Source organism: Ylistrum balloti, unplaced genomic scaffold (assembly GCF_031769215.1).
Source record: "Ylistrum balloti isolate Yb309-2 unplaced genomic scaffold, AGI_CSIRO_Ybal_v1 Utg370558, whole genome shotgun sequence".
NCBI lineage: Eukaryota > Metazoa > Mollusca > Bivalvia > Pectinida > Pectinidae > Ylistrum > Ylistrum balloti.
In genome coordinates, this window is record NW_026782351.1 from 117,006 (window position 1) to 141,777 (window position 24,772).

A 24,772-nucleotide genomic window follows, 5' to 3' on the forward strand; every position below is an offset into this window, starting at 1 on the left:
TTGTGAGACAATGGTGGGACACATTTAGTACCTACTACATACCTACAGAACAGGTGAAGTCAAACAATCTTCACCTTATATCAGAGGATGCTGGAATGATTGAGAGATACAAGCACTACCTACCTATGGAACAGTTGAATGCACCAATACTGCCTACACCCTCTGTAGTCCTGCCATTGGTACAATTCATACATGGTGAGAAAGTTGTGCTGTGGTCGTCAACAGACCGATAAGATCCCCGAGGACAGGCTTCACAAATACCATTACCATTTCCAGCATCATATGTACCAGCGTCCGCACAATACACTGGAAATTCAAATGAATCATTAAATCAGAAATTTATAAATAACTTAACATCATTAATTAGTAACCAGAAAACCATGTATGTAATCCTTTATCATCCATTGTGTGTTATATATATAAACAAGAGACACTAGAGAGATCTTGATGTCTACCATCATTTGATTTTTATTGGTTGTCTTAGTCTTCCTCATCCCCTCAAAATCAAACATGCACAACTATAGACCAAGGAGATCCTACATACTGTGGATTCATTTATTTTCGTTGGGTTCAATTTTCGTTGTTTCTACAAATTAGACAGTTTCGTGGACTCATAAATTCGTGGATTTAAGATTCTGTGGGAAAAAAATAAAAACGTTAGAATTTTCTCTTTTTGCTTCCAGTCGAATTTTTTTCTGTTTGTATTAAGGCTATGTTCACAGGAATTAACACTAATGACAAGAATAAAAGAACGTTTTTTTTTTCAAGATGGCGTCCTGTGTTTTTATAACGCTGTATACAACAGTCTCGCATTAATATCAAACCACAAATCAGTATATATCCTGGCGTGTAATCAATCGGTAATTATCAGAAACAATTGTTTTCAGTGGATAAACATTGTGTGCTGATCAGTCGGTGTACCGCAGTCATATGAAAACACCACGCGTATCGATGGGACCATGTGTGTAAACAGGTGTGTAAACAAGATCTGCATTATTAATAATTGTTGTGAACCTGTAGTCGGATAGAAATACGGATCCAATCTTCAATCGACAGGATGGTCCGATCAAGCCTAGTGTCCACAGTGTCGCTAACGACTGCGATCCCATCATACTTAGCATCACAATGGGTACTTACCCTTTGTTATGTTTAATAATATATAATTATATATCGTTGACACCAATTTAGCGTATCCATGTCGAGCCTCAGACTACCCGACTCCCGACTAATTACGGGGCTTCTGTCATTACCGGTGGACGTTTCCGGTGTCGGCAAAGATTACTTGGTCAAATTTCAAAATTACTTTAGTAAGAAGTTCATATTTCGTTGTGTTTTTAAATTCGTGGATTTGCTCATCCACGAAAACAACGAAAATTGGACCCCCACGAAATAAAATGAATCCACAGTATATCAAATTTAAGAATGATCCATTCTCAAGATATGTTGACAGGCCGTTAAGATTGTAATAATAATAATAATAATTGTTATTACAGTATTTCCATTTCTTTGGAATAAAAGCCATTTATCAATTGTTTATATGTAATAAAAAGTGATGCTTCCCTCAGTCAGATGTATCCAGAGTTTCTCTGGAAATATTTACATTTTCAGGTCATGGACTGATAAGAATTCAAGAACAGAATGACAATAGAAATTTTAAATGGAAGTTGCTCCTGTTAAAAGTGATAACAAACATCAGCATATTTTGTTTGTAGATGATTCTAAGAATGGCCTGTCATACTGACCTCTAGCAAACAACATTGACAAACTTGGTACTCACATATGTTATGTGCTTAACATGATTTTGTGGCAAATAACTTAAAATATGTCAGTATATTGATACTGAAAGTGACAGACTGCCAATATTTGTTTAGACATCTAGCTCAGTATTCCTACACAGACCTACTCATTGTAGTATATAGTTTCATCATTCAGTGTACTAAACGTATTTGGGTAATGCAACTAAGAAAATAAATATTAAACAATTAATATAAATGTATTCTTGAATCGTGATATTTATACATTAATTATTTTAGAAATATAATAAAGCAATTATAAATTTTCATGTTTTCACAAGAACAGTAGGTGGTTGGGTAGTGCAGTGGTAACACACTCTTTGATGTCTGTAGTTTGGAATGGACGTGAAAAGATATGGGGTCAACTAGGCGACCACATGGGTTTCTCCAGGTACTGCAGTTTCCTTCCACAATAACCCCTTTTGAGCTTTAATCAGGGCCAACAAGTGTGATTGATATCAGTTGGAAAAACTTGTTTCATAACTGTTGTGAAATGAAGTTTGATAATAAAATAATAACAGTGTAAATTTATGAAGTGTAGAAAGCTGATCAGTTGTGTCCAACCTCTTTCACAATCAATATATTCAGACTTACCGAGACAGCCAGCAAAACTTGTAGTCTTCATGTTGACTGTAGCTCTATCAGTTCCACAGCTTGTACAATTTTGATAGGATGTTGGCATATCTTTATCCTGGAAGGTGTTATACGGACAGTCATCACAACCATTTCTAGTGCTATTGAGCTGTTGTCCCTTAGCACAGATTGCTGATAGTGTAAATGCAAAGAGAAAGCACCATTATGTAAGCTGCACCATAAGAAAACAAGTGTCCTGTAAGATTTGTAGTATTCAAAATCATTGAATAATATTTTCATGCCAAATTGCTTAAAAAGAAGTTATTCAAAACACTGACCGAACTTATTGTTTTTAAATGAGACCTGAAAATTGTGATAAAGTAATAAAATAATTGATTAATTATAATAATTAATAATACTAAGAAGAGATTTTTATATACTGCGTTATCACACAAACTCAGCTCTCAACATAAAGCTCACAGATAATCATAGATGTGTATTGCTGCAAGCCATTTTTTTTCTTTTTTCAACTTTCTGGGAAACACAAACTTAATTATCAAGGACACAAAAGGCAATCATGCTGGGAGTTCAACTAGTTTTGCTACCAGTCCAACATCCTAACACTTAACAATGCACCATCTTTCAGATTAAGATCTACATATCTTACCTATTGAACAGTTATCCATATGCGTTGAGCCAGTCATCTCTGTAGTCATATTGGTAGGACACTGAGTGCAGTTTTGGAAAATATCTGGGTGATCACCAGTATGAATGTAACCTCTACTGCAGGCTTTACAACTCTTCTGACCAGGAATTACTTCTTGTCCTGCTCCACACACGACTATAAATGAAAACAGTTTACTAACCAATTTGTCATTCCTGGTGGAGTAGCAGGAAATATACTGTGGTCCAGACAAAGAAAAGTATGTGCATGATCATCTGGTTACTTTCATCATTACAATCTCCTGTTCTCTTATATACCAGCTAACATAAATGATGTCTATACAAGTATGATGTTGAGATAATCATATAATGTTTATGTTGCGTTTAGGATCACACAGGGATCACTCCTACCCTCTGAGAATTGATCTGTTGGAGAATTCATGATTTGTCTTCTATAACATCTTTTTAATTCAAAAGTGCTTAAAGGTGACCACCAAAATCTTGCCAAGTGTAGAGCTTGCTGGTGTTATACTAACATGAACTGAAACTGCTCAGAAATGTCTGTTATACAAAATTGTTATTTCAAAAGATGGCAAAGGTGACCTTTGACTTTAAACCTTGACCAACGGTCATTGAAATTCCAATCAGGGGAAGATTTTGAAGGTGTAAAGTAATATTGTGAACAAAACTTCCGCTCTGATACCTGGCTAGGGGTTCATGAGATAGCTTGTACATTGGTTGTGTACACACAGACATACATACAAATTTAAAAAACAAAGTCATTACTTAATATATACCCCCTGAACTTAGTTAAGGGTTTTATAGTCATATTCTAATAATGAATAGCAATGATGTGTAACGAGCAGCAGGCACATATTTTGCCCCATTTTCTTTTTTCCCACCTAACCCTTCTCCCTACTGTTTATATCTGGGTTTTAATTCTTATCATTACTATCTAAATATATATTTACATATATATATTTTTTAGAAAGTAGAAGTAGTTTAGTAGGAGGACCATAGTTTAAGTTTAAACTACAATGAATAATGATATTGCCTATTGTTATTATTATTGTTTATGATTATGCAATGTGTAATAAAATTTTGGTCTGAAGTTCACCCAAACCAATGTGTATGTTGTCTTTATTAATGGCTAGCATCTTCTACTAAAATCGGATTAATCCTGGTAAATACTAGCAGAAACATACTGTTTGGCTGGAGAGAACTTCTCTATAGCTCAATCAGTGACCTTAACTACATTGGACACTGCAATAGTATTTAGCCATGCCCTACCAGCATCGCTGTAACCCCTGGAAACTCGAGGACGAGTTATTTCCTGGAGGGGGAGTATGTAACCCTGGTAAACTACTAGCCGCAACATACCACTTGACTAGAGAGAACTTCTCTATAGCTCGATTGGTTGAGCATCAGACTATTTAGCTGGGAATCGTGGGCTTAGTTCCTAGAGGAGACATTGAAATAAATAATTTTCTCTGTTACAGATTTATAGAATAATTGATAAAGAATCACATCAATTTGTGGATTATGAATGATTAATATAGATTGAGAATAGCTATTTGAAGAGATATGTAAGCCTACTAATGCAGAACATTTTACCAAAACTATATTGGTAATTATATCATGATTTTTTCAATAAAAAAAATCATGAGGATTTATAAGGATTATTAATCTGATGATTATCAAAGAAAACACTTACAAATACACTGAGAAAGATCATTTGATCCCATAGACATTGTAGATTCTGATGAGGGACATTCTTTACATTGATCCATGAAATTCTCATCCTGGTAAAAACCATATGGGCAGTCCTCACACTTATTAGATGCATTCCTGAAGGTTCCATTATAACAAATTCCTACAATTATAAGAAACAACCATATACTAACATTTCAAACAGAGTCAAACAATTTGTCATACTCTAAATCTAAGCTTAAGATGAAAGCTGTCCTTGTGCACAATTACTGCTTATATGCTTTGAATACAAATTATATTTGATATACCCCAGTACCATAATAACTTTTATATATGTTTAATGAAATTATCATGGTTTGAAGTCAGTAGTAGTCAAATGTATGTTGTGTAATATGGGGTGGGCTCTACTTTGTAGATTTTTATCATTGTCCCTTAGCTACACTTTGATGAATTCAATTAAATTTTTATTTATTCTACAACAACAACCCCCCCCCCCCCCCTTGTTTCATAATGTCATAGCAAAATATATCATACAGAATCACAATAAACACACTCATACAGAATCACAATAAACACACTCAAACAGAATCACAATAAACACACTCATACAGAATCACAATAAACACACTCAAACAGAATCACAATAAACACACTCAAACAGAATCACAATAAACACACTCATACAGAATCACAATAAACACACTCGTACAGAATCACAATAAACACACTCAAACAGAATCACAATAAACACACTCAAACAGAATCACAATAAACACACTCATACAGAATCACAATAAACACACTCAAACAGAATCACAATAAACACACTCAAACAGAATCACAATAAACACACTCATACAGAATCACAATAAACACACTCAAACAGAATCACAATAAACACACTCAAACAGAATCACAATAAACACACTCAAACAGAATCACAATAAACACACTCATACAGAATCACAATAAACACACTCAAACAGAATCACAATAAACACACTCATACAGAATCACAATAAACACACTCAAACAGAATCACAATAAACACTACAGACAATACAAACTCATCACTACAGACAATACAAACTCAACACTACAGACAATACAAACTCAACACTACAGACAATACAAACTCATCACTACAGACAATACAAACTCATCACTACAGACAATACAAACTCATCACTACAGACAATACAAACTCAACACTAAAGACAATACAAACTCAACACTACAGACAATACAAACTCATCACTACAGACAATACAAACTCAACACTACAGACAATACAAACTCATCACTACAGACAATACAAACTCATCACTACAGACAATACAAACTCAACACTATAGACAATAAAAATCAGTACTACAGACAATACAAACTCATCACTACAGACAATACAAACTCATCACTATAGACAATACAAACTCAGTACTACAGACAATACAAACTCATCACTACAGACAATACAAACTCAACACTACAGACAATACAAACTCAGTACTACAGACAATACAAACTCATCACTACAGACAATACAAACTCATCACTACAGACAATACAAACTCAGTACTACAGACGATACAACTCATCAACAAAAATAGATACCAACTCATAGACAATAAAATGATACACTAAAAACAAACAATACATACTAATTGAACATCCTGATGCATCAGTTGTAGCAATCCCCTCAGTTGTAAATTCTAATGGACAAGGTATACACTTTTCAGCTAACTGAATACGGTATGTGCCTTTAGGACATGCCACACAATCCTGGTTACTTTGAATTCTCTCATATCCCACTGGACAGTCATCTGTTGAAGTAATAATAATGTCACACTTCAGAGTTCATACATAAATCTAGCAATGAATATACTTTTAGGGTCATTTAATGGTTAAAATATTTAAAACTATTAGGTCTTTTATTGTTGATTCAAGCCAAATTTGCCCTATTGTTTTTTCAATGACTAGTAGTGATTTGTTGAAAAAAGCTGATGGATGGGCAAAAGACACAATGCCATAACATCAGCTCACTTGGCCCTTTTGGTAAAAAAACGTCAGTTTTACCTGCAAAAGAGATGGCCAGACCAGGCTCTCAAAGATAGGTCTTATCATTTTCATGAAAATTTCTTTTATCAAATTTCTTATGTTTAATGGCTAAAATGGAAAAATAATTGACCATTACCAAATTAAAACTTGACACAGCATATCATTTATACAATTACATACCAAATTACAGTTCTATATGTGTATCTGTCAAAAAGGAAGTGGGGAAGGACAAACATTGCTATAAAGGGACAAGGCATGGCAGAGGCATCAAAATGGGAGAAAAGAGCAGCACCATTGACACTGCGTAACCGTTCTTCAGCTTATGAAAAGAAGACTTTGAAATCTGCGAACGTAAATTTCATCTTTTACAAAAATAGATATCCTTTATTTTTGGCATGTTAGTTACATACAAAACAATCATTCTAAGTTGTAAACGCATTTTGATTTGATTATAGTGACAAATGGTTAATTGTAATAAATTTGAATACCATTCAACTCGGCAAATATGAATTGATATGCATCCATTCCCCTGCAATTTATTTCTTACAAAAAAATAAAAAATACCAAAGAAGTGAGAAGTTATAAATATCACTGATGTGTCTTCACCTTGTGTGAAAATCATTATGAAGACCATATATCACTTGTAGGATGTTGCTATCATACCAAACAAGAGTAACTTACCATTGCAGTCAGCAAATGAATCAGACCCAGTACCAGTGGTGATTTTGTCAATCGGACAATTATCACAGTATCCCTTGCCAAAGTTTTCTTGGTAGAAGTTCTTAGGGCATGCTTCACAGCTCCCTGTTGACTCATTATAAAAACTACCAGCAGTGCAGTTATCTGAATGAATAAAACATAAAGTGGCCCATAGTTTTTAAGGCATCAGATTTTAAAAACCTATTAATGATGTAATAGTAATACTGCTACTTGTCTGATATTGATTCCCTGGGCTTCTTGATAGTGAGATGAAGTGCTACTTTACATAGTCAGACTAAACATGAGGTTTATAGGCCTTAATTACCTGTTAATTGTAACTTCTCATAAACAATATAATAACAATAGTAGCAGTATAGTTTAATAATGATTAAAACAATTCTGAATATTATAGCAGTTAAAGAAATAAAACAACAACACTATTCAATTCTGTTTTTCACATATAATTCCAGAAAAATGACATTGGTGGATCTGGGAAAGAAGTTTATAAGTTTTTTTTTTTTTTTTGAGATGGTAGTCACTGTGGCCATATTGGATTTCAGAACTACACAAAAAATAAGAAACAAAAGATCAGAAGCATTCCAGGATCTTTCTAGACAAGTTTGAGCTGAATCCAACTAGTGAAGCTGAAGTTAAAATTAAAAAGCTGTCATTTAGGAAAACCATTATTGCCCAATCATGTTACAAAATTCCTGCCATATTTTACTTTTGAAAAGGCCAAAAATAATAAGACCTGTTGGCTTCCTTTCATTAACATTCCTACCAATATTTTATCAGTGGCACCAGTGAACTTGGAAAGATTCAAATATGTTTTTTTCACTATAAAAGTCCAAAATAACCACCTGTCTGTCATTTTGTTTTTCTGATTAGTTCCAAAATCAGAATCACAATATGGGACCAAGTCTAAATAGGGTTACATTACTATATCAATCTGTTCAAAGATCGTAATTTTATAACAGTGTATCATAAGCCGATATCCGCTTGATATCACTTTCATGTCTGTAAATATAACTAATGTTTTATTACTTTGTACTGTGATATGCGACTCTTAAATAAAATACATCGTATTGTATTTTAGTCCTTTCTTAAGAAATAGTGGTAAGAAGGCAGATGGACAACAGATGTAGGTTGATTTTAATATCCCACCATCTGATATATTTTAGGGCTACATATGCAAAAATAGGATTTTTTTCAATTTTGTTGTAAATATTGAAATAACAGGTACTCTCTAGGATTTTATCCATTAGTTCACTTTGAAGTCAACATGTATAACTTAAGCAATAACTAGTAAAATAAAATTACTTACCAACACAATGAATCGCGTTAAAGGCTCCCTGGAACAAAGTAACATTATTGCCATTGCAGGATTTACAGGAGGTCTGCTCGACTTCATTCTGGTAGGTGTTCCAAGGGCATAACTTACATGTCTTGCTTTCACTGTCATAGTACTGACCAAGAGAGCATTGAACTAAAACACAGAAATGAAATCATGCTTGTCAAAGCATTTTATTTAAAAAGCCCATTAAACTTACTGGTTATCTGACCATGAAATCATATTGGTGATGTATTAGAAGTATATGTAGTGGAAACAATTATAGGATGAATTAAACAATAATTCATCTCTATCTCCATTTTAGTTTCTTAATATTCCTTTCTAATTCAAGCTTAATGGAACTAGTCAAACTGTAAACAAATTTATATTTCAGAAAGTGTTTTTAAAGATAGTAGTCACTGGGACAATATTGGATTGCAGACCACATTAAAAGAAAAGATAGCAGACTGCATCAAAAGAAAAGAAAAAAGATTGCAGACCACATCAAAAGAAAAAAAAAGATTGCAGACCGCATCAAAAGAAAAAAAAAAGATTGCAGACCGCATCAAAAGAAAAAAAAAGATTGCAGACCGCATCAAAAGAAAAAAAAAAGATTGCAGACCGCATCAAAAGAAAAAAAAAATTGCAGACCGCATCAAAAGAAAAAAAAAACATTGCAGACCGCATTAAAAGAAAGAAAAAAGAAGAAACACATATAAAACCTGATATCCAGACTTACCTGTTTGTCTGTACTTATCTGATGTCCTCACTTACCTGTTTGTCTGTACTTAACACATTAATGACATCTGATGTCCTGACTTACCCGTTTGTCTGTACTTAACACATTAATGACATCTGATGTCCTGACTTACCTGATGTCTGTAATGACACCTGTCATCCTGACTTACCTGTTTATCTGTACTTACCACACTAATGACATCTGATGTCCTGACTTACCTGTTGTCTGTACTTACCACACTAATGACATCTGATGTCCTGATTTACCTGTTGTCTGTACTTACCACACTAATGACATCTGATGTCCTGACTTACCTGTTGTCTGTACTTACCACACTAATGACATCTGATGTCCTGACTTACCTGTTGTCTGTACTTACCACACTAATGACATCTGATGTCCTGACTTACCCGTTTGTCTGTACTTAACACATTAATGACATCTGATGTCCTGACTTACCTGATGTCTGTAATGACACCTGTCATCCTGACTTACCTGTTTATCTGTACTTACCACACTAATGACACCTGTCATCCTGACTTACCTGTTTATCTGTACTTACCACACTCATAACACCTGACATCCTGACTTACCTGTTTGTCTGTACTTACCACACTAATGACATCTGATGTCCTGACTTACCTGTTGTCTGTAATGACACCTGTCATCCTGACTTACCTGTTTATCTGTACTTACCACACTAATGACATCTGATGTCCTGACTTACCTGTTGTCTGTTCTTACCACACTAATGACATCTGATCCCCTGACTTACCTGTTTGTCTGTTCTTACCACACTAATAACACCTAATGTCCTGCCTTACCTGTTGTCTGTAATGACACCTGTCATCCTGACTAACCTGTTGTCTGTACTTACCACACTGAGAATCAATGACCTGATAGCCATCAGCACAAGAGATAGACTCTTCAATATCGATACTGCCAGCATCTTCACGGAGAGTAGCTCCACCCTCAAGATTCTAAACAGTGAGAAAATGAAATAAATTACTGCTTTGTTAGGGACTTTCCAGCCATATGTCATGGATCTAGAATATTTTTTTTATGAAAAAAAGTCTATTTGAAAAGAAAATCAGACTCTCATAGATGGACAATATACAGAAATACCCTACGAACTGTTGAAATCCAAGATGCATGTCAGAAAACCATATAATTTTGCCATGCAATCAGCCATCAAGTTTTATACACAAAAACTAGGATCTAGATTAATTCTACATAATTTGGAAAAGAGTGACTACTATAAGAGTGAAAACCTGTTATCCATTTTATCTTCCAAATCAAACAAATTTGGATGTAAAATAAGACTATGAGAAACCCATTATGAAATTTAATAAATGCTCTAGCTAGCAGGCCTCTAGAAATAGCTTAAACAAGTATTCTTTTACAGAGTAATTAGGTGACCACTAATAGAAATAGATAACGGGCATTTTAACTTCTAAAATCTTAATTCTTATGAAACAAAAAGCCCAACAGCTGTTGTTTTAATGCTGAAACATGTAATTAAGATGACTTGACCGACATTGTGTATGTAATGCACATCTAAATGTGCATACTATTAAAGCATTATCCTGTATTAATAATTTTAAACAGGTTACTTCCAATAGAAATTTAACAATTATGTTACAAAAATGAAAAAGTGTGAAACTGCAAATGTAACAAGCATGAAGAGTAGTCCCTATGCAATATATGTTCTCTCACAGTCCCTTCAAGCTATTACACTTTATACATGTGTGAAGTTTCATTAGAATCCCTCATGAAATGAAGTCACAAGAGCACTGACAATGATTTTCAAAAATTAATTACAGCTTGACCTTGACTCGACAATCATGAATCTCAAACTTGTCCAAAATATTATGGTTGTTTGTGAGTGTGTGAGGTTTAACCAAAATCTTATTAGGAATGAAGTTACTAGAATGCTGAAAAACAAGAGACTCTTAGGACCTGTATCGCTCACCTGTCTTTGTTTGACTGGAACAGCTTTATACAAATGATAATAAAGTTCAAAAGGTTTATATCTATTTTCCCATTGGGACCCACCCCTCTATCCTTAAGGGTTCTGCCAACCTATTTAAAGTTTGTTTTGCCCAGAGATGTTTCCTAACAAATTTGGATAGAAACTTGGCATTCCTATAGAAGAAAGATTTTAAAGATTTTGCTCTGTTTCTTGAAGAAGGTTTGATAATATTATACCCTAAAATCTAAAAAATAAGCTTGATATGAGTTTGTTTTTCTATTATCAATTTGTTTTGCATTAATGAAGAAAGTTTAATGCTAAGCCTGTATATATTTCCAAACACTTTAAGAAGGCCATCAATTTTTACATACTTTGAAGTTCATTAACTTATATAAAATTGGAATTGAAAATAAGCCATATAAGCCTTCGAGTCAAAATGTCTTCAAAAAGAAGACAGCTTTGGAAAAAGGCCATCTTTGAAAATAAGCCTTGAATTCTTCCCAAAAAAATCCAAATAAAGCACAGCTTTAACTTTTCAGATTTTAGGGTATCTTGGTTTTTTAAAATTTTTAAAAATTAATGTCAATATGACCACTATTGGCCCTGCCCTTCACATATGGGACCCTAATTTACAAGGTTTGGTTCAGTTTTGGATATTCTGTAAACTTTCATTAAGCTTGGTCCAGGTGTTTTTGAGGAAAAGTTGAAAATGTCATTTATTAGGGATGGACAACTCATGATGACTTTGTCTGAGGTGACAAAATTAAAAGCCATGGATTCAATGGCATCTTTATGGATTCTGATTTGTGCTTATATATTTTAAACTTTGACAGTAAATACAGCAACATTTGCTACAGGTTTCAATACAGTATCATGATGGAAATCTGTATGAAATATACCATCTTAAGTACCTGAAAGTTCATCGCATCTGTATTACAAACAACTTGTGTAACAGCTTCCAATGGAGTAAAGCTCTCAGGATTGTTGTTTACAAGAAGTGCAATGGTTGGCCTGAAATAGAAAATATCCTAACTATAAATTCAATATTGGACATGTCTCCTAATTTCATTTTTGTAATAATGAAATGATTATATCTTTGTATTTTTATGCAATTTATTTTTCTAAAACTTAAACATAGGAAATACATTGAAATGCAAATAGCAAACATAAGCATCAATTGCACATACATTCACACAACTGATTATATATACAATGCAAGGTCACCAGGACTGATATTAAAGGGCTGGTCGATACACTGGGATACACTGCACAATAACACTAGCTATTCACTTTTTACTTATTTTTCTAACAGGTTTAATGGCCAAAATTACAGCATTTCAGCAGGTAAAAAACTGAGTAGAATGGGAAATGTATTTGATAAGAATAGGTGTGGGAAGATGGCATATTCCAACTCATGTTACAAAGTTGTCTTATCTTAACTCTGACACTGGCAACCATTCACAAGCACACAATGTGCTTGCACAACGGAAAGGGAGGTTTCTAACCTATGATTATCAGTGATAATAATAATATCATACATCTTTTTATAAGTCCACCAAATACTCTCATAATATCAGTTATTTGAACTGGTCTTAATCCTAACAAATCCTAATATAACCTGACCACTGTTACATGTTAATATGCCTACTCTTTGCTGACATTACATAGAGAGATATTTATCATTCTGTTTGGATATTCTCCATGGACAAGTCCTATCCTACAAACTGGATCCTATAATTTTGTAGGTCACCAGGCCATTGCTAACTGCTGTTCTATGAATTATTCTTTTTAGCTAAATCCTCCTTTCAATAAAACCACACAAATACTAACTTGATAATACTTCTTCTAATTCTGACATTTTTAGAAGGGTGTCTTATAAAGCTTTGGAAGTGTAAACAACGTTTTTAACTGGCACAGCTAATGAGTCATTGGAAAAAGTATTTTAACATCTAGTTTGATTCTTGGCCAAGAAGGCACTAAAGGATGATTTTACCATTTAGGATGAGTTTTGAGGAGGGATAGATAGGAAAGTATGACCAGTGAAAGGAGTAGGGTAGGGATAGCCAGAAGTTGGGAAGGGGCAGAGGTCCTGTTTCTCGTGGGTGACGGACCAACACATCTGTAGATGTAAGCTGGGATAGATGTGGAAATGATGTCTGTGACTTAGAATACATATCAAAGTAATTTTTTTTTGCATCTTTGTTGGGCATTATCCAAAGAAACTTTCAGCCACATGCAAGAGGCCCATCTGCATTGCTCACCTCTTATTCAATACTTTTACAAATACAGTATCTTTTCATATCACTGACATTAATCCAAAGAACCTATTAAAAGGTATAATGATTCTTGACCTCTTACAAAATCAGAAGAAGTTTTACAAACTTGGGCCCCTGTGACCTTCAATATCAGTTAAGGTAATTTCTTTTCAATAACCTGGTCGAGCTTCATTCCAAGAACTAGCCAGCTAAGATTCTAGAGCTTTTTGCTTATTAGAAGAAGTTGTTTGGTGATTTTTTAAAAACTTTGCCCCTTTTACTTTGAATAAGAATCAAGGTAATTTCTTTTCAAAGTCCTTGTTGACCATTCATTTAAAGAACCTGCCAGCTAAATATCAAGATTCTAGGTCTCTTCAAGTTTGGTTAATCAGAAGAAGTTGTGTAAAAGTTTCAACAGATCTAATTCTTATGACCTTGAGTCTTATCTTTTCATAAACTTTGTTAGGCAACATCTTAAGCCATATACAATGATTCTAGACCTTTTGGTTAATCAGGAGAAATCATTAGAAGATTTTACTAAATTTGATCCCTGTGACCTTGAATGTGGATCAGGGTAATTTCTTTCCACAAACTTTGTCATGCTTTATCTTTGGAACTTGCCTGCAAAATATCAAGATTCTTGGCCTTTTGGCTAATCAGAAGAAGTTGTTTGAAGATTTCAACAAATCATACCCCTGTGACTATAAATAAGGATCAAGGTCATTGCTTAGTGCAAAAGTTGGTGGCTTCATCCCAGAAAACTACAAGTCAAATATTATGATTCTAGGCTTTGTTGATTACTCAGACAGACATTTTAAATTTTTGACCTTCACCTTTGATGTTGAAAGAAGGTTGAGCTCATTTATTTGAGCAAAACTTAATAGCCTTTTATCCCATCATGTTACACATCCCCAATATCAATATCCTCATATTTCAGGTTCATGAGAAGAAGTTGTTCCAGTGGAGTTGATGCCAGACAATTGACAAATGTTGAATGCTGCGCCACAGCATAAGTTTACTTGTCTTTTATGCAGATGAATGACCTTGAAAAGTAGGTTAAGGTCATTATTTTGAACAAACTTGGTAGCCCTTCATCCTAGCTTACTACAAGCATCATTTCAACCACATGAGGCTTCGGTAGTTGAGAAGAGGTTGCTTTCAGATTTTAACTTATTTGACATCTGACCTTGAAAATAGGTTAAGAGGTTATTTATATAAGGTAAATGTACTGTGCATAGGTACAAACTGCCAAAATATTAGTACCCAGCTGCTAATAGCTACCCCCTTGAAGAAAAGATGGAAAATGGATCCTTCATCATAACATCAACCACCCTTTGTGCCGTTTGACCAACACATAAATTGGCTTTATGCATAAAGTGGGTCAATCACATACACTGGCTCTAAGCATGTAGTGGAACATGCATACAAACTAGTTTAATGTAGAGAGTGGGACACACATATATACTGGTTTAATGTAGAGAGTGGGACACACATATTCACTGGTTTAATGTAGATAGTGGGACACACATGTACACTGGTTTACTGTAGATAGTGGGACACACATATACACTGGTTTAATGTAGATAGTGGGACACACATATACACTGGTTTAATGTAGATAATGGGACACATATACACTGGTTTAATGTAGATAGTGGGACACACATATATACTGGTTTAATGTAAATAGTGGGACACACATATACACTGGTTTACTGTAGATAGTGGGACACACATATACACTGGTTTAATGTAGATAGTGGGACACACATATACACTGGTTTAATGTAGATAGTGGGACACACATATACACTGGTTTAATGTAGATAGTGGGACACACATATACACTGGTTTAATGTAGATAATGGGACACATATACACTGGTTTAATGTAGATAGTGGGACACACATATATACTGGTTTAATGTAAATAGTGGGACACACATATACACTGGTTTAATGTAGATAGTGGGACACACATATTCACTGGTTTAATGTAGATAGTGGGACACACATATTCACTGGTTTAATGTAGAGAGTGGGACACACATATACACTGGTTTAATGTAGAGAGTGGGACACACATATGTATTCACTGGTTTAATGAAGATAGTGGGACACACATATTCACTGGTTTAATGTAGAGAGTGGGACACATATATACACTGGTTTAATGTAGAGAGTGGGACACATACACACTAATTGAAAATTAATTATAGGAAACAGATGTCAAGAACAGAATTATGTACATGAATCAACAAATATGTATTAATTTTAATATAATCTGAGTTGCATGTAAAGAACTTACGCTAATCCTGATAAGACAAAACTAACGAGCAGAACCCTTTCCGTCGGAGACTGACACCTCAAGTTGGCAGTTATCGTACAACCAGATGCACAGACACCACTATCCACCAAACGGGTACGTAATGTATTTTCAAGGGTGTGCTGATTGATCAAATTGCAAAAAACACTTAGGTCATAAATCAGATCCACGGCGACTTGTTTCTTAAGGACCCCAATGGCTAGAAATACAAAAAACAGCTAGGTCATAAATCAGATCCACGGCGACTTGTTTCTTAAGGACCCCAATGGCTAGAAATACAAAAAACAGCTAGGTCATAAATCAGATCCACGGCGACTTGTTTCTTAAGGACCCCAATGGCTAGAAATACAAAAAACAGCTAGGTCATAAATCAGATCCACGGCGACTTGTTTCTTAAGGACCCCAATGGCTAGAAATACAAAAAACAGCTAGGTCATAAATCAGATCCACGGCGACTTGTTTCTTAAGGACCCCAATGGCTAGAAATACAAAAAACAGCTAGGTCATAAATCAGATCCACGGCGACTTGTTTCTTAAGGACCTCAATGGCTAGAAATACAAAAAACAGCTAGGTCATAAATCAGATCCACGGCGACTTGTTTCTTAAGGACCCCAATGGCTAGAAATACAAAAAACAGCTAGGTCATAAATCAGATCCACGGCGACTTGTTTCTTAAGGACCCCAATGGCTAGAAATACAAAAACAAATTTATTATTCAAGGTATCACTTTTTTGTATGACAAGGCGCTGTCTGTCTTATATACATCATGAAAGTAGGTCCTGGTTTAAATAACTAAAATAAGAACATTTTGAACCGTTGCTACAGGACATGAAATTTTAAAACTCTGCACTTTTATCTTTCACTGCAAATGGTACAGGACTTCACAACAGTCACCTAAAGTCTTGATGCTAGATATAGCTCAAACTTCTGTAGAAGGGATGAATTTAATATGTTTTATTTTGTACATTAATTACTTGATCATATTATTATATTCTGCCTCATGTGTTTTGCCATCACACCTATGCATATTTGGAAGCATGTCTATTGCATGGTGTGGTTCTGTTATATGGTGTCTTGTTATGTCATATTGGTCATTGTAGTTGTCTTGTAATTTGATTGGCTAATTTGTTGGAGCCATTGTGTTTGTGTAGTAGAGTGGTTAGATGGTGGGAGTTTGTATCACCAGAACACTGACGTTTATCAATAAGACGATACCTGAACACGGAAAAAGTCAAGGAGACGAAAAAACCTGTTAACTAACCAACCGAAAGTTTGTCAGATGGCAGTTAGACATTTTGAAAGACTAGATGTGACAGAAAGGACTCTGACGATACGTAGTTTTAACAGTATGATTGCTAAATTCACTATTTCTCCAATTCTGTCATAATAGTAGTTATATTTGTATGTTATATTATATATCAGCCAATATCTCGTCAAGTAAGAAAAGTTATTGTGAATGCCACAGATTTATAAATTATATTGTGGATTTTCAAGTAATGTTTTGTTGATTGGCAATATATCTGATGTTAAATGTGAGTGTAAGAGTGTGTTGTGTTATATCTAGATGTGAGCAAAAACCTGTATGCCTGAGGTTTAAGAACAGTGATCAGTAGGTTCCTGATCATACACAAGTAGTTGTGTTATGCTCAAAATACATCTGTCAGTTTCATCATTCATTTAAAACAAGAATATCAGTGAAACTGGTGAATGCTCCCAGAACTCAACTTTACAAAATTTGTAAAGGGCAATAATTCTGTAATTAAGGGATTACAGGCCCTGAATTTAGTATACTACACATTCTCTTAGTATGACCAATGTGTATACCAAGTTTCATGATCCTGGTTTATTGCAAGCAAAGCTATGTTCATGACACAAAATCTTATCAGGGGATATAAACCAAGTTCCATTATCCTGGCTTAAATGCAAGCAAAGTTATGCTCTTTACAAGGATTTTTAAACAATAGGCAATAACTCTGCAGATGAGGAATGAAGGCCCTAAATTTGGTACAATGTGCACTGCCTAAGTATGACCAAAGTATACACCCAAGTTTCATGATCCTTGCTGAAATGTGGGCACAGTTATCCTCCTGACACGAATGGACAGAAGGAAAGACAGAAAGAAAGACAGAAGGATGGATGGACCACGAGCAAAAAAAAATTGATATGTTTCTTATTTTGAAATAGCATTTATTTTGTTTATTCTGAAATTTTTGGAGTCATCTGATGCTTGCTGCAATGAAATTCACTTGAGAAAGATATCATTTAAAGGTTTTACATTAGATTGTTTATTGTAGGGCTGACATCAGAATAAACAAACATAAAAATACTAGAGGGAACTAGAAGCAGTGACAAAGTGCACAGGTACACTTATTTTGATGTTAAATCAGAGACAAGAATTGTTTCCCCTGCATTCAATCAATCTACAAGAATCTGTAAGAATTTTGATTGAAAGATTATTTTTTGATTGATATCACACTATGACCTTATTTTGTTTGTTAACACACAATGCACCATTCTTACATGCAATGCTATGGCATATGTGTTCTTGTACAAAGAGAGTAGATGAGAATTGCTGCCTGAAACAATTTCCCTCTGATTGAGGTCAGAGTTCATGCTTTCAATAAGTGTTCTTACTACATCGCTTTCCTAAGATATAGCTAAATCTTCCATTTAATTATCTTATTAAGATAACTGAGTGGTTTAGAAACTATAACCAAATTTCTACCTGAAACAAGATACAGTATTTCATACAAACCTGAACAAGATGGCAGAACATATGGTAGGTAGGGCTCAGCTGGGTTGTATACACCTAAATTAGTGCAATGAAATTTGTTTGGTACAGGTCCTGAGAGTGCTTGGTCGCTGCCTGAGCATTGTATACCACATAAGGTATTGCTGCCACAATATAAAGACTGTGTACCACTTGACAGTGGATCTGGACAATCATCATCTAAACAGAAAAATAACAATACTCTGCAGTGATTATTTCAAAAACCACAATATCCAGTTTGATAATTATGACTTTCAAAACTAGAAGTTAATGAAGTAGCAATAATTGCATGGTATTCATATATTTTGTAATAATTTAGCGATGCATTCTTCACAAAGTATAACCTAGATCAAGTAAACAAATGGTCGATAGCTTGGTGTTGCATCAGTACTAGAGACTGTTTTCTAGATCAAGAGACTGTTTTCTGTTTTATAGATCAAGATCAGAGTTGTACAGGCTCTTGACTAAGCAGATTAATAAGTCAAATACTTACATTTCACATAAATACGGAAACGGCACATAGCAAAGTTTTGTTTTTGATCAATGGCATAAGCTGCTATGACATATCGACCACGAAGGTAGGATTCACCTAGGATAAAAAATGAACACAATTATAATATCAGAAAGGCAAAGTCTAAAAGGAGACAAGGTTCAGAGTAACTGAAACAGAGCAATCAAACTGAAACGAGACCGAAATACAGAATGTAGCTTGGAATAGGAACGGTAAACTGTATTAAAATTTCATTTTGTAATGAAGCTAATAAAATGCTGCATAAATGAAAATCTTTACCTTGATTTTAGTATTCATTGGTCGATTTTTATAATGTATAATAGTTTCATCTGCATTACTGTGCTGTAATGTCCATGTTATATCAGATGGGGGAGAGATTACTCAACCTAAAGGGTTTTACACATCTTAGGGTAAGTATCTCTGTGTGGTTTTCACACCCCCATCTAAGACTTGTAAACTGTTTCTCAAAATAATATTTACAAGAAACTTTTGTATATGTACATTCATTGAAACTGGTTGTGTATGGACATCTTTATGTATGCGTCATGTAATAAAAACGTCCATTTACATACATACATACATTGGTAATATATATGGAAAGGAAGCAACTCTGGTATACCATTTCCAAGTCATTTAAGAGCTATGCTCAGGCACCTGTGGCCTGTCACCAAAGACCTGTGCTCTTGATAACTACTGATATGTATATAGCATACTGTAAAAAAGTATGTAATTGATTATTAATTACTTGGCTGAGTTTTAATTTGACCTTATCATGACTAAAAGACAGTAAAAAGCTCCAGAAAGCACAAAGAAATCAAGTATTAACTGCCTTGAACAACCTACCACTATTGTACTACATATGTTAAGTGTTCCTGTCTCCACATGTGTTTAATACGCAAATGGTTCCTGAATCAAACAATTTCAGGTTACAATTATACACCGCATAAAATGATTCTATCAAATGTCTGGCTATCTTGTTCTTCCTCGCCACTGACGAGGTCAATGCATTACAATTTTGGACAAAATTTTGTTTAAACTGTTTATCATATTTTTTCAAATAGCAAAACAAATTAAATCTAGACAATCAATTATTTATTCCTAATTTGGAGTATGAGGTTCTATTGGGATGCCAAAAATTACATTTGCCAGCATGCACTTGGTGACAAGTTAAAATCAATGACCATTGTTTTTGTAAGGCTCTTTATGACAAAAGACCAATATGTACCAATAATTCTGTAGGCAAAGCCTATTACAGCACGCCGAACATTATATACAGTTGGCTATAAGATAGTGATCACCCATATCTAAATTTGGGCATAACTTTGTTCACTGTATTTAAGAAAAATCTTCAATGTCAACTAAACAGAATATATAGAAATATTCTTTAAGGCATCATCTCATTCACACAATGACAATGATAATTACATTGTGAGACTTACACAGTGGGATATACAGAGTGCTTTTTGTGATGATCAGACAGCTAAAAGTCATCAGCATTATGAGCTATTTGAGTATTTGAGTTATGAGTATCAGGATTTGGTATAAAATTTTGTATAATGTATGTAACCAAAAAACAATGTGGCTATTTGGGTCAGCAATTTACAGATACCTATCAACTGCGAAGTCATCTTGAAATATTGACTGAAAGTATATCTACGATATTATATTGCATAAAATAAAGAAAGGATATTCATTACTTATGTACAAGTATTAGCAAAGACCTTGTGGTAAACAGATGGAAGCTTCTGGCCATATAACCCTTTTTCCGATAATTTCATCACAAAGAGTCTGGGACATACACACACGTTTTAGACCCCTGGATATGTAAAAAGGAGCTGGTTGGTGTTGCTTGAATATAGTGTTAAATATGGTCTCTGTTACTCAGCTGACAGAGCTTGCTAACTGCTCAGTTGGTAGAGCTATTGATTGTCACACTGTTGACCCAAGTTCAAATCCTGGCAAGGGCACTCCACAGAATAAGTAATTTCCCTGTTATTTCACACATATAACTAATGGTTTTGTGAACATTTTACTGAAATTGAGATGACTTGATACAGGATACATTGAAGCACATCTAGATACCTTTCATGCAGAAAATATATTTTGTGCATTACACTTGTAACCAAAAACAATATTATTTACTGAATAAAATCACCATCTTGGCATGTACACTCATTTGTGTAGTGGACAATGTTTTTGAGCACTATGATTTACACAAAAGCAAAACAAATCATTCATAAAATGTACTTAAACCAAAAGTTATCTGCTTTTATTTCAAGAATATAGAAGCAATGTAAAGGGACAGATTCAAGGCCTTTTGGGAAATAAGATATTATTTGTGTGTTTTACTTGATTAGACTCCTATGACCATGAGTATAGGTCAATTCTGACAGGAAGGCAGGTGGGCATTATGTATACCATGAGCATAAACTCACCTGAGGAGACATAATTACAGTACATGATCTATCCCAGCATTCATAAATATTCATACATATAACACATCTTACCATCCACTACAGAAGAATATACTGAAGTATAATCTTCAAATTCAAAACTGTTCTTTAGATTTGGGATGTTGTATATTCGTTCATCAGGTCTCAGACTATAAGACATCGCAACACTTGGACAGTTGACTATTGTTGGAGGCATCTTGTCTACAAAACGAATGAATAGGACATGTTTATAGTGTATGTAATGAACAGAGAGTATAAACCCTGTTGATTCTACTGACGACTTAATATTTTCTTTAAACATGTACAAACTGGAGTGACACACAATAAGATAAAACTACATTTGTATATACTGATTATTTGTCTGATAAATGTGACAGTGTAGTAATCAAAATATCACAGATTAATCTTCCATTGGTTGTGCTATATGAACTTCTATTCTACAATCTACAGTCCTTAAACCAAAAATATGAAGATATGTAAATGAAAAAACAAATGTATCTATGAAACTGATGAATGCTCCCCAAAAATTACTAAATTAGACACAAAATTCTACAAAAATGAAGAATTTAAAAGAATTTCTCTCCTCCACCTCAGGAGGCCAAGTCCTAGTGTTTATACAAAACTGATTTCTCTTCTCCCAAGAATGCTTCAGGCTAAATTATGAAAAAACAATAATCATTTCACTAAAGTGGGTCAAGGCCCACTGAAAAAACAAGAGTATCATTGAAACTGATGAATGCTCCCTGAAAATGACTTTATTGGATAAAACTTTTTAAAAAAGGGCAATAATTCTGTAATGAAGGAGTTGCAGGCCCTGAATTTGGTATACTGCACATTTTCCTAGTTTGAACAAGTTTCATGATCGTAGTTTTAGTGCAAGCAAAGCTATGCTCATGACACAAAGTTTAAACAAAGGGCAATAACTCTGTAACTGAGGGGGTCATGGCTATAGCATTGCTACACTGCACCCCGATTTTGTATGACATATGACGTTTCAATATCCTATTTAAATCCAGGCAAAGTCACAAAATTTTAATAGAGGGCAATAACTCTGTAATAAAGGGGTTTCATGCCAGAACATTGGTACACTACACATTGCCTTCATATGATCATTGTATACACCAAGTTTCATTATCCTAGTACAAATGCTAGCCAAGTTATGCCCTGGACAAGACATTTTTTAAATAATGGCAATAACTCAGTAACTGAAGGGTCAAGGGCCCTGAATTTAATACACATCTTAGTATGGTCACTGTATACACCAAGTTTCATTATCCTTGTTTAAATGCAAGCAATTTAATGTTGTGCTCTAAACAAACTTTTAACAAAGGCAATAACATCTCTCTAAAAAAGGGGTAGTGGGCACTGAATTTGGTACATTGCACAGAATTTTAGGATGGTCAATGTACACACCAAGTTTCATAATCCTAGCTTAACTGTGAGCAAAGTGGGCTCGAAACAGGAAAGGATGGATGGACAGATGGACGGACTATATGCTTCCCCTGCTTAACAGGTTTAATACGGTACATGTTTTGTGATATTAATTGTGTGGAATATGGCACATTATATTAGAAAGTGTATACTGGTCCAGGGGTCAGAGGCCTGCGGACATAATGGAAGAACAAGGTCTATACAATCTACTTTTAATCTAATGTTTTTTCCACACATGTACGTTTACATTGAAATTAAAACATCTTTTTCCCCATCACCTCCCCTAGAGTCCACCTTTTGCAAGGTATATGCTCACTTAGTGGATAATTTGTACCACCATTTGGTCATGTCTATTGTGTTTCAACAATATCTACAACAAAGTGTTGTATGGAGTTTTTCAAATCCATCTTAGACTTGTCTACTGTCTCTCAAAACAATATCTACAAGAAAGTTTTTTATATGTACATTTATTTAAATTGGTTGTATATTTACATCTTTATGTATATGCCATTTAATAAAAACAGCCATTTTCAAGTCATAAGCAGAGCTAATTGTTTTTCTGTGGAATTAACAAGTGTCACACGCTTACCATGGTGATGATGTATGATGTGAATCACTAATAAAGAACCCTAAGACCCTTCCATCAGTTAAGAGCATTTAATTCTACCATACTTTGGTATTGAGAAGAAGAAATATTAATTTTTTATTTCATCCCTTTTTGGCTCTGCCACTCAGACACCTTTGAGATATTGATAATATAATCTGCAATTTGTTTGTTTATCTTTGGCCATGAAAGGTTTTTGCAAAATTTCATCAAAACCAGTTCAGGGGTTATCCAGAAGAAGTTGGAAATGTCGAAAAATTAAAAACAAACAACAGAAGACAAAAGGCAATCCTAAGGTCTAATATCTCAGGTGGCCTAACAAAAAACAGGCAGCTGGACGGGCAGACCAATGGGTAGCAGTACAAAGTGATATTTTTGTTCATTAAGTTACCCCATTATAAAGGATTTAACTAAAATTTTAAAAAGAAATCCTTGCTAAAAATTGGTCTTGTCGTGTTGAGGTGGACAATGTGGGGCTTCATATTTTTCAGGAGAATATTTTTGCATTGTGTTGGAGATTATTATTTGGGCAGTCTCGAATCTGTGTCTACACATCAAAATTAGCTTTACAAGAATTGAAATTTTCATAGTGTTTATATGTGGTCATGTCATGAAGGCGTTCCAAGTTGAAATTTTCTGAAATGTAAGAAGTTTGTTACAATGTCAGTGTTGTTGATTTTAAGACAGGTGTTCAGAAATTTTCTTCTATAAAGTTGTAGTGTTAGGTTGAAATTAGCATATTTTTGCATTTTTATCATTTTTTGAATTGGTAACCATGGCAATCACATGTAAGAAATCAGAGGAAATATTTATCTACACTATTTTCATTTTTCTACTATTAATGTAATTGTTTTGTAGTTGATAAATATACATACATGTAAGGAT

At 34.3% G+C, this 24,772-nt stretch overlaps 1 protein-coding gene across 1 annotated transcript in view; it reads right to left on the reverse strand.

Annotated features, from left to right (window-relative positions):
- LOC132556307 (uncharacterized) overlaps positions 1–24,772 on the reverse strand; it is a 136,305-nt gene that overhangs the window by 45,581 nt on the left and 65,952 nt on the right. The window contains exons 34-46 of the mRNA XM_060220689.1: positions 21,907–22,053; positions 19,382–19,477; positions 18,874–19,068; positions 16,100–16,316; positions 12,449–12,548; positions 10,443–10,545; positions 8,821–8,982; positions 7,479–7,640; positions 6,401–6,562; positions 4,744–4,902; positions 3,034–3,207; positions 2,388–2,558; positions 124–306 (exon numbers count right to left, since the gene is read on the reverse strand). Of these exons, the coding sequence (XP_060076672.1) occupies positions 124–306; positions 2,388–2,558; positions 3,034–3,207; positions 4,744–4,902; positions 6,401–6,562; positions 7,479–7,640; positions 8,821–8,982; positions 10,443–10,545; positions 12,449–12,548; positions 16,100–16,316; positions 18,874–19,068; positions 19,382–19,477; positions 21,907–22,053 (2,031 nt within the window). The remainder of the gene's footprint in view (positions 1–123; positions 307–2,387; positions 2,559–3,033; positions 3,208–4,743; positions 4,903–6,400; positions 6,563–7,478; positions 7,641–8,820; positions 8,983–10,442; positions 10,546–12,448; positions 12,549–16,099; positions 16,317–18,873; positions 19,069–19,381; positions 19,478–21,906; positions 22,054–24,772) is intronic.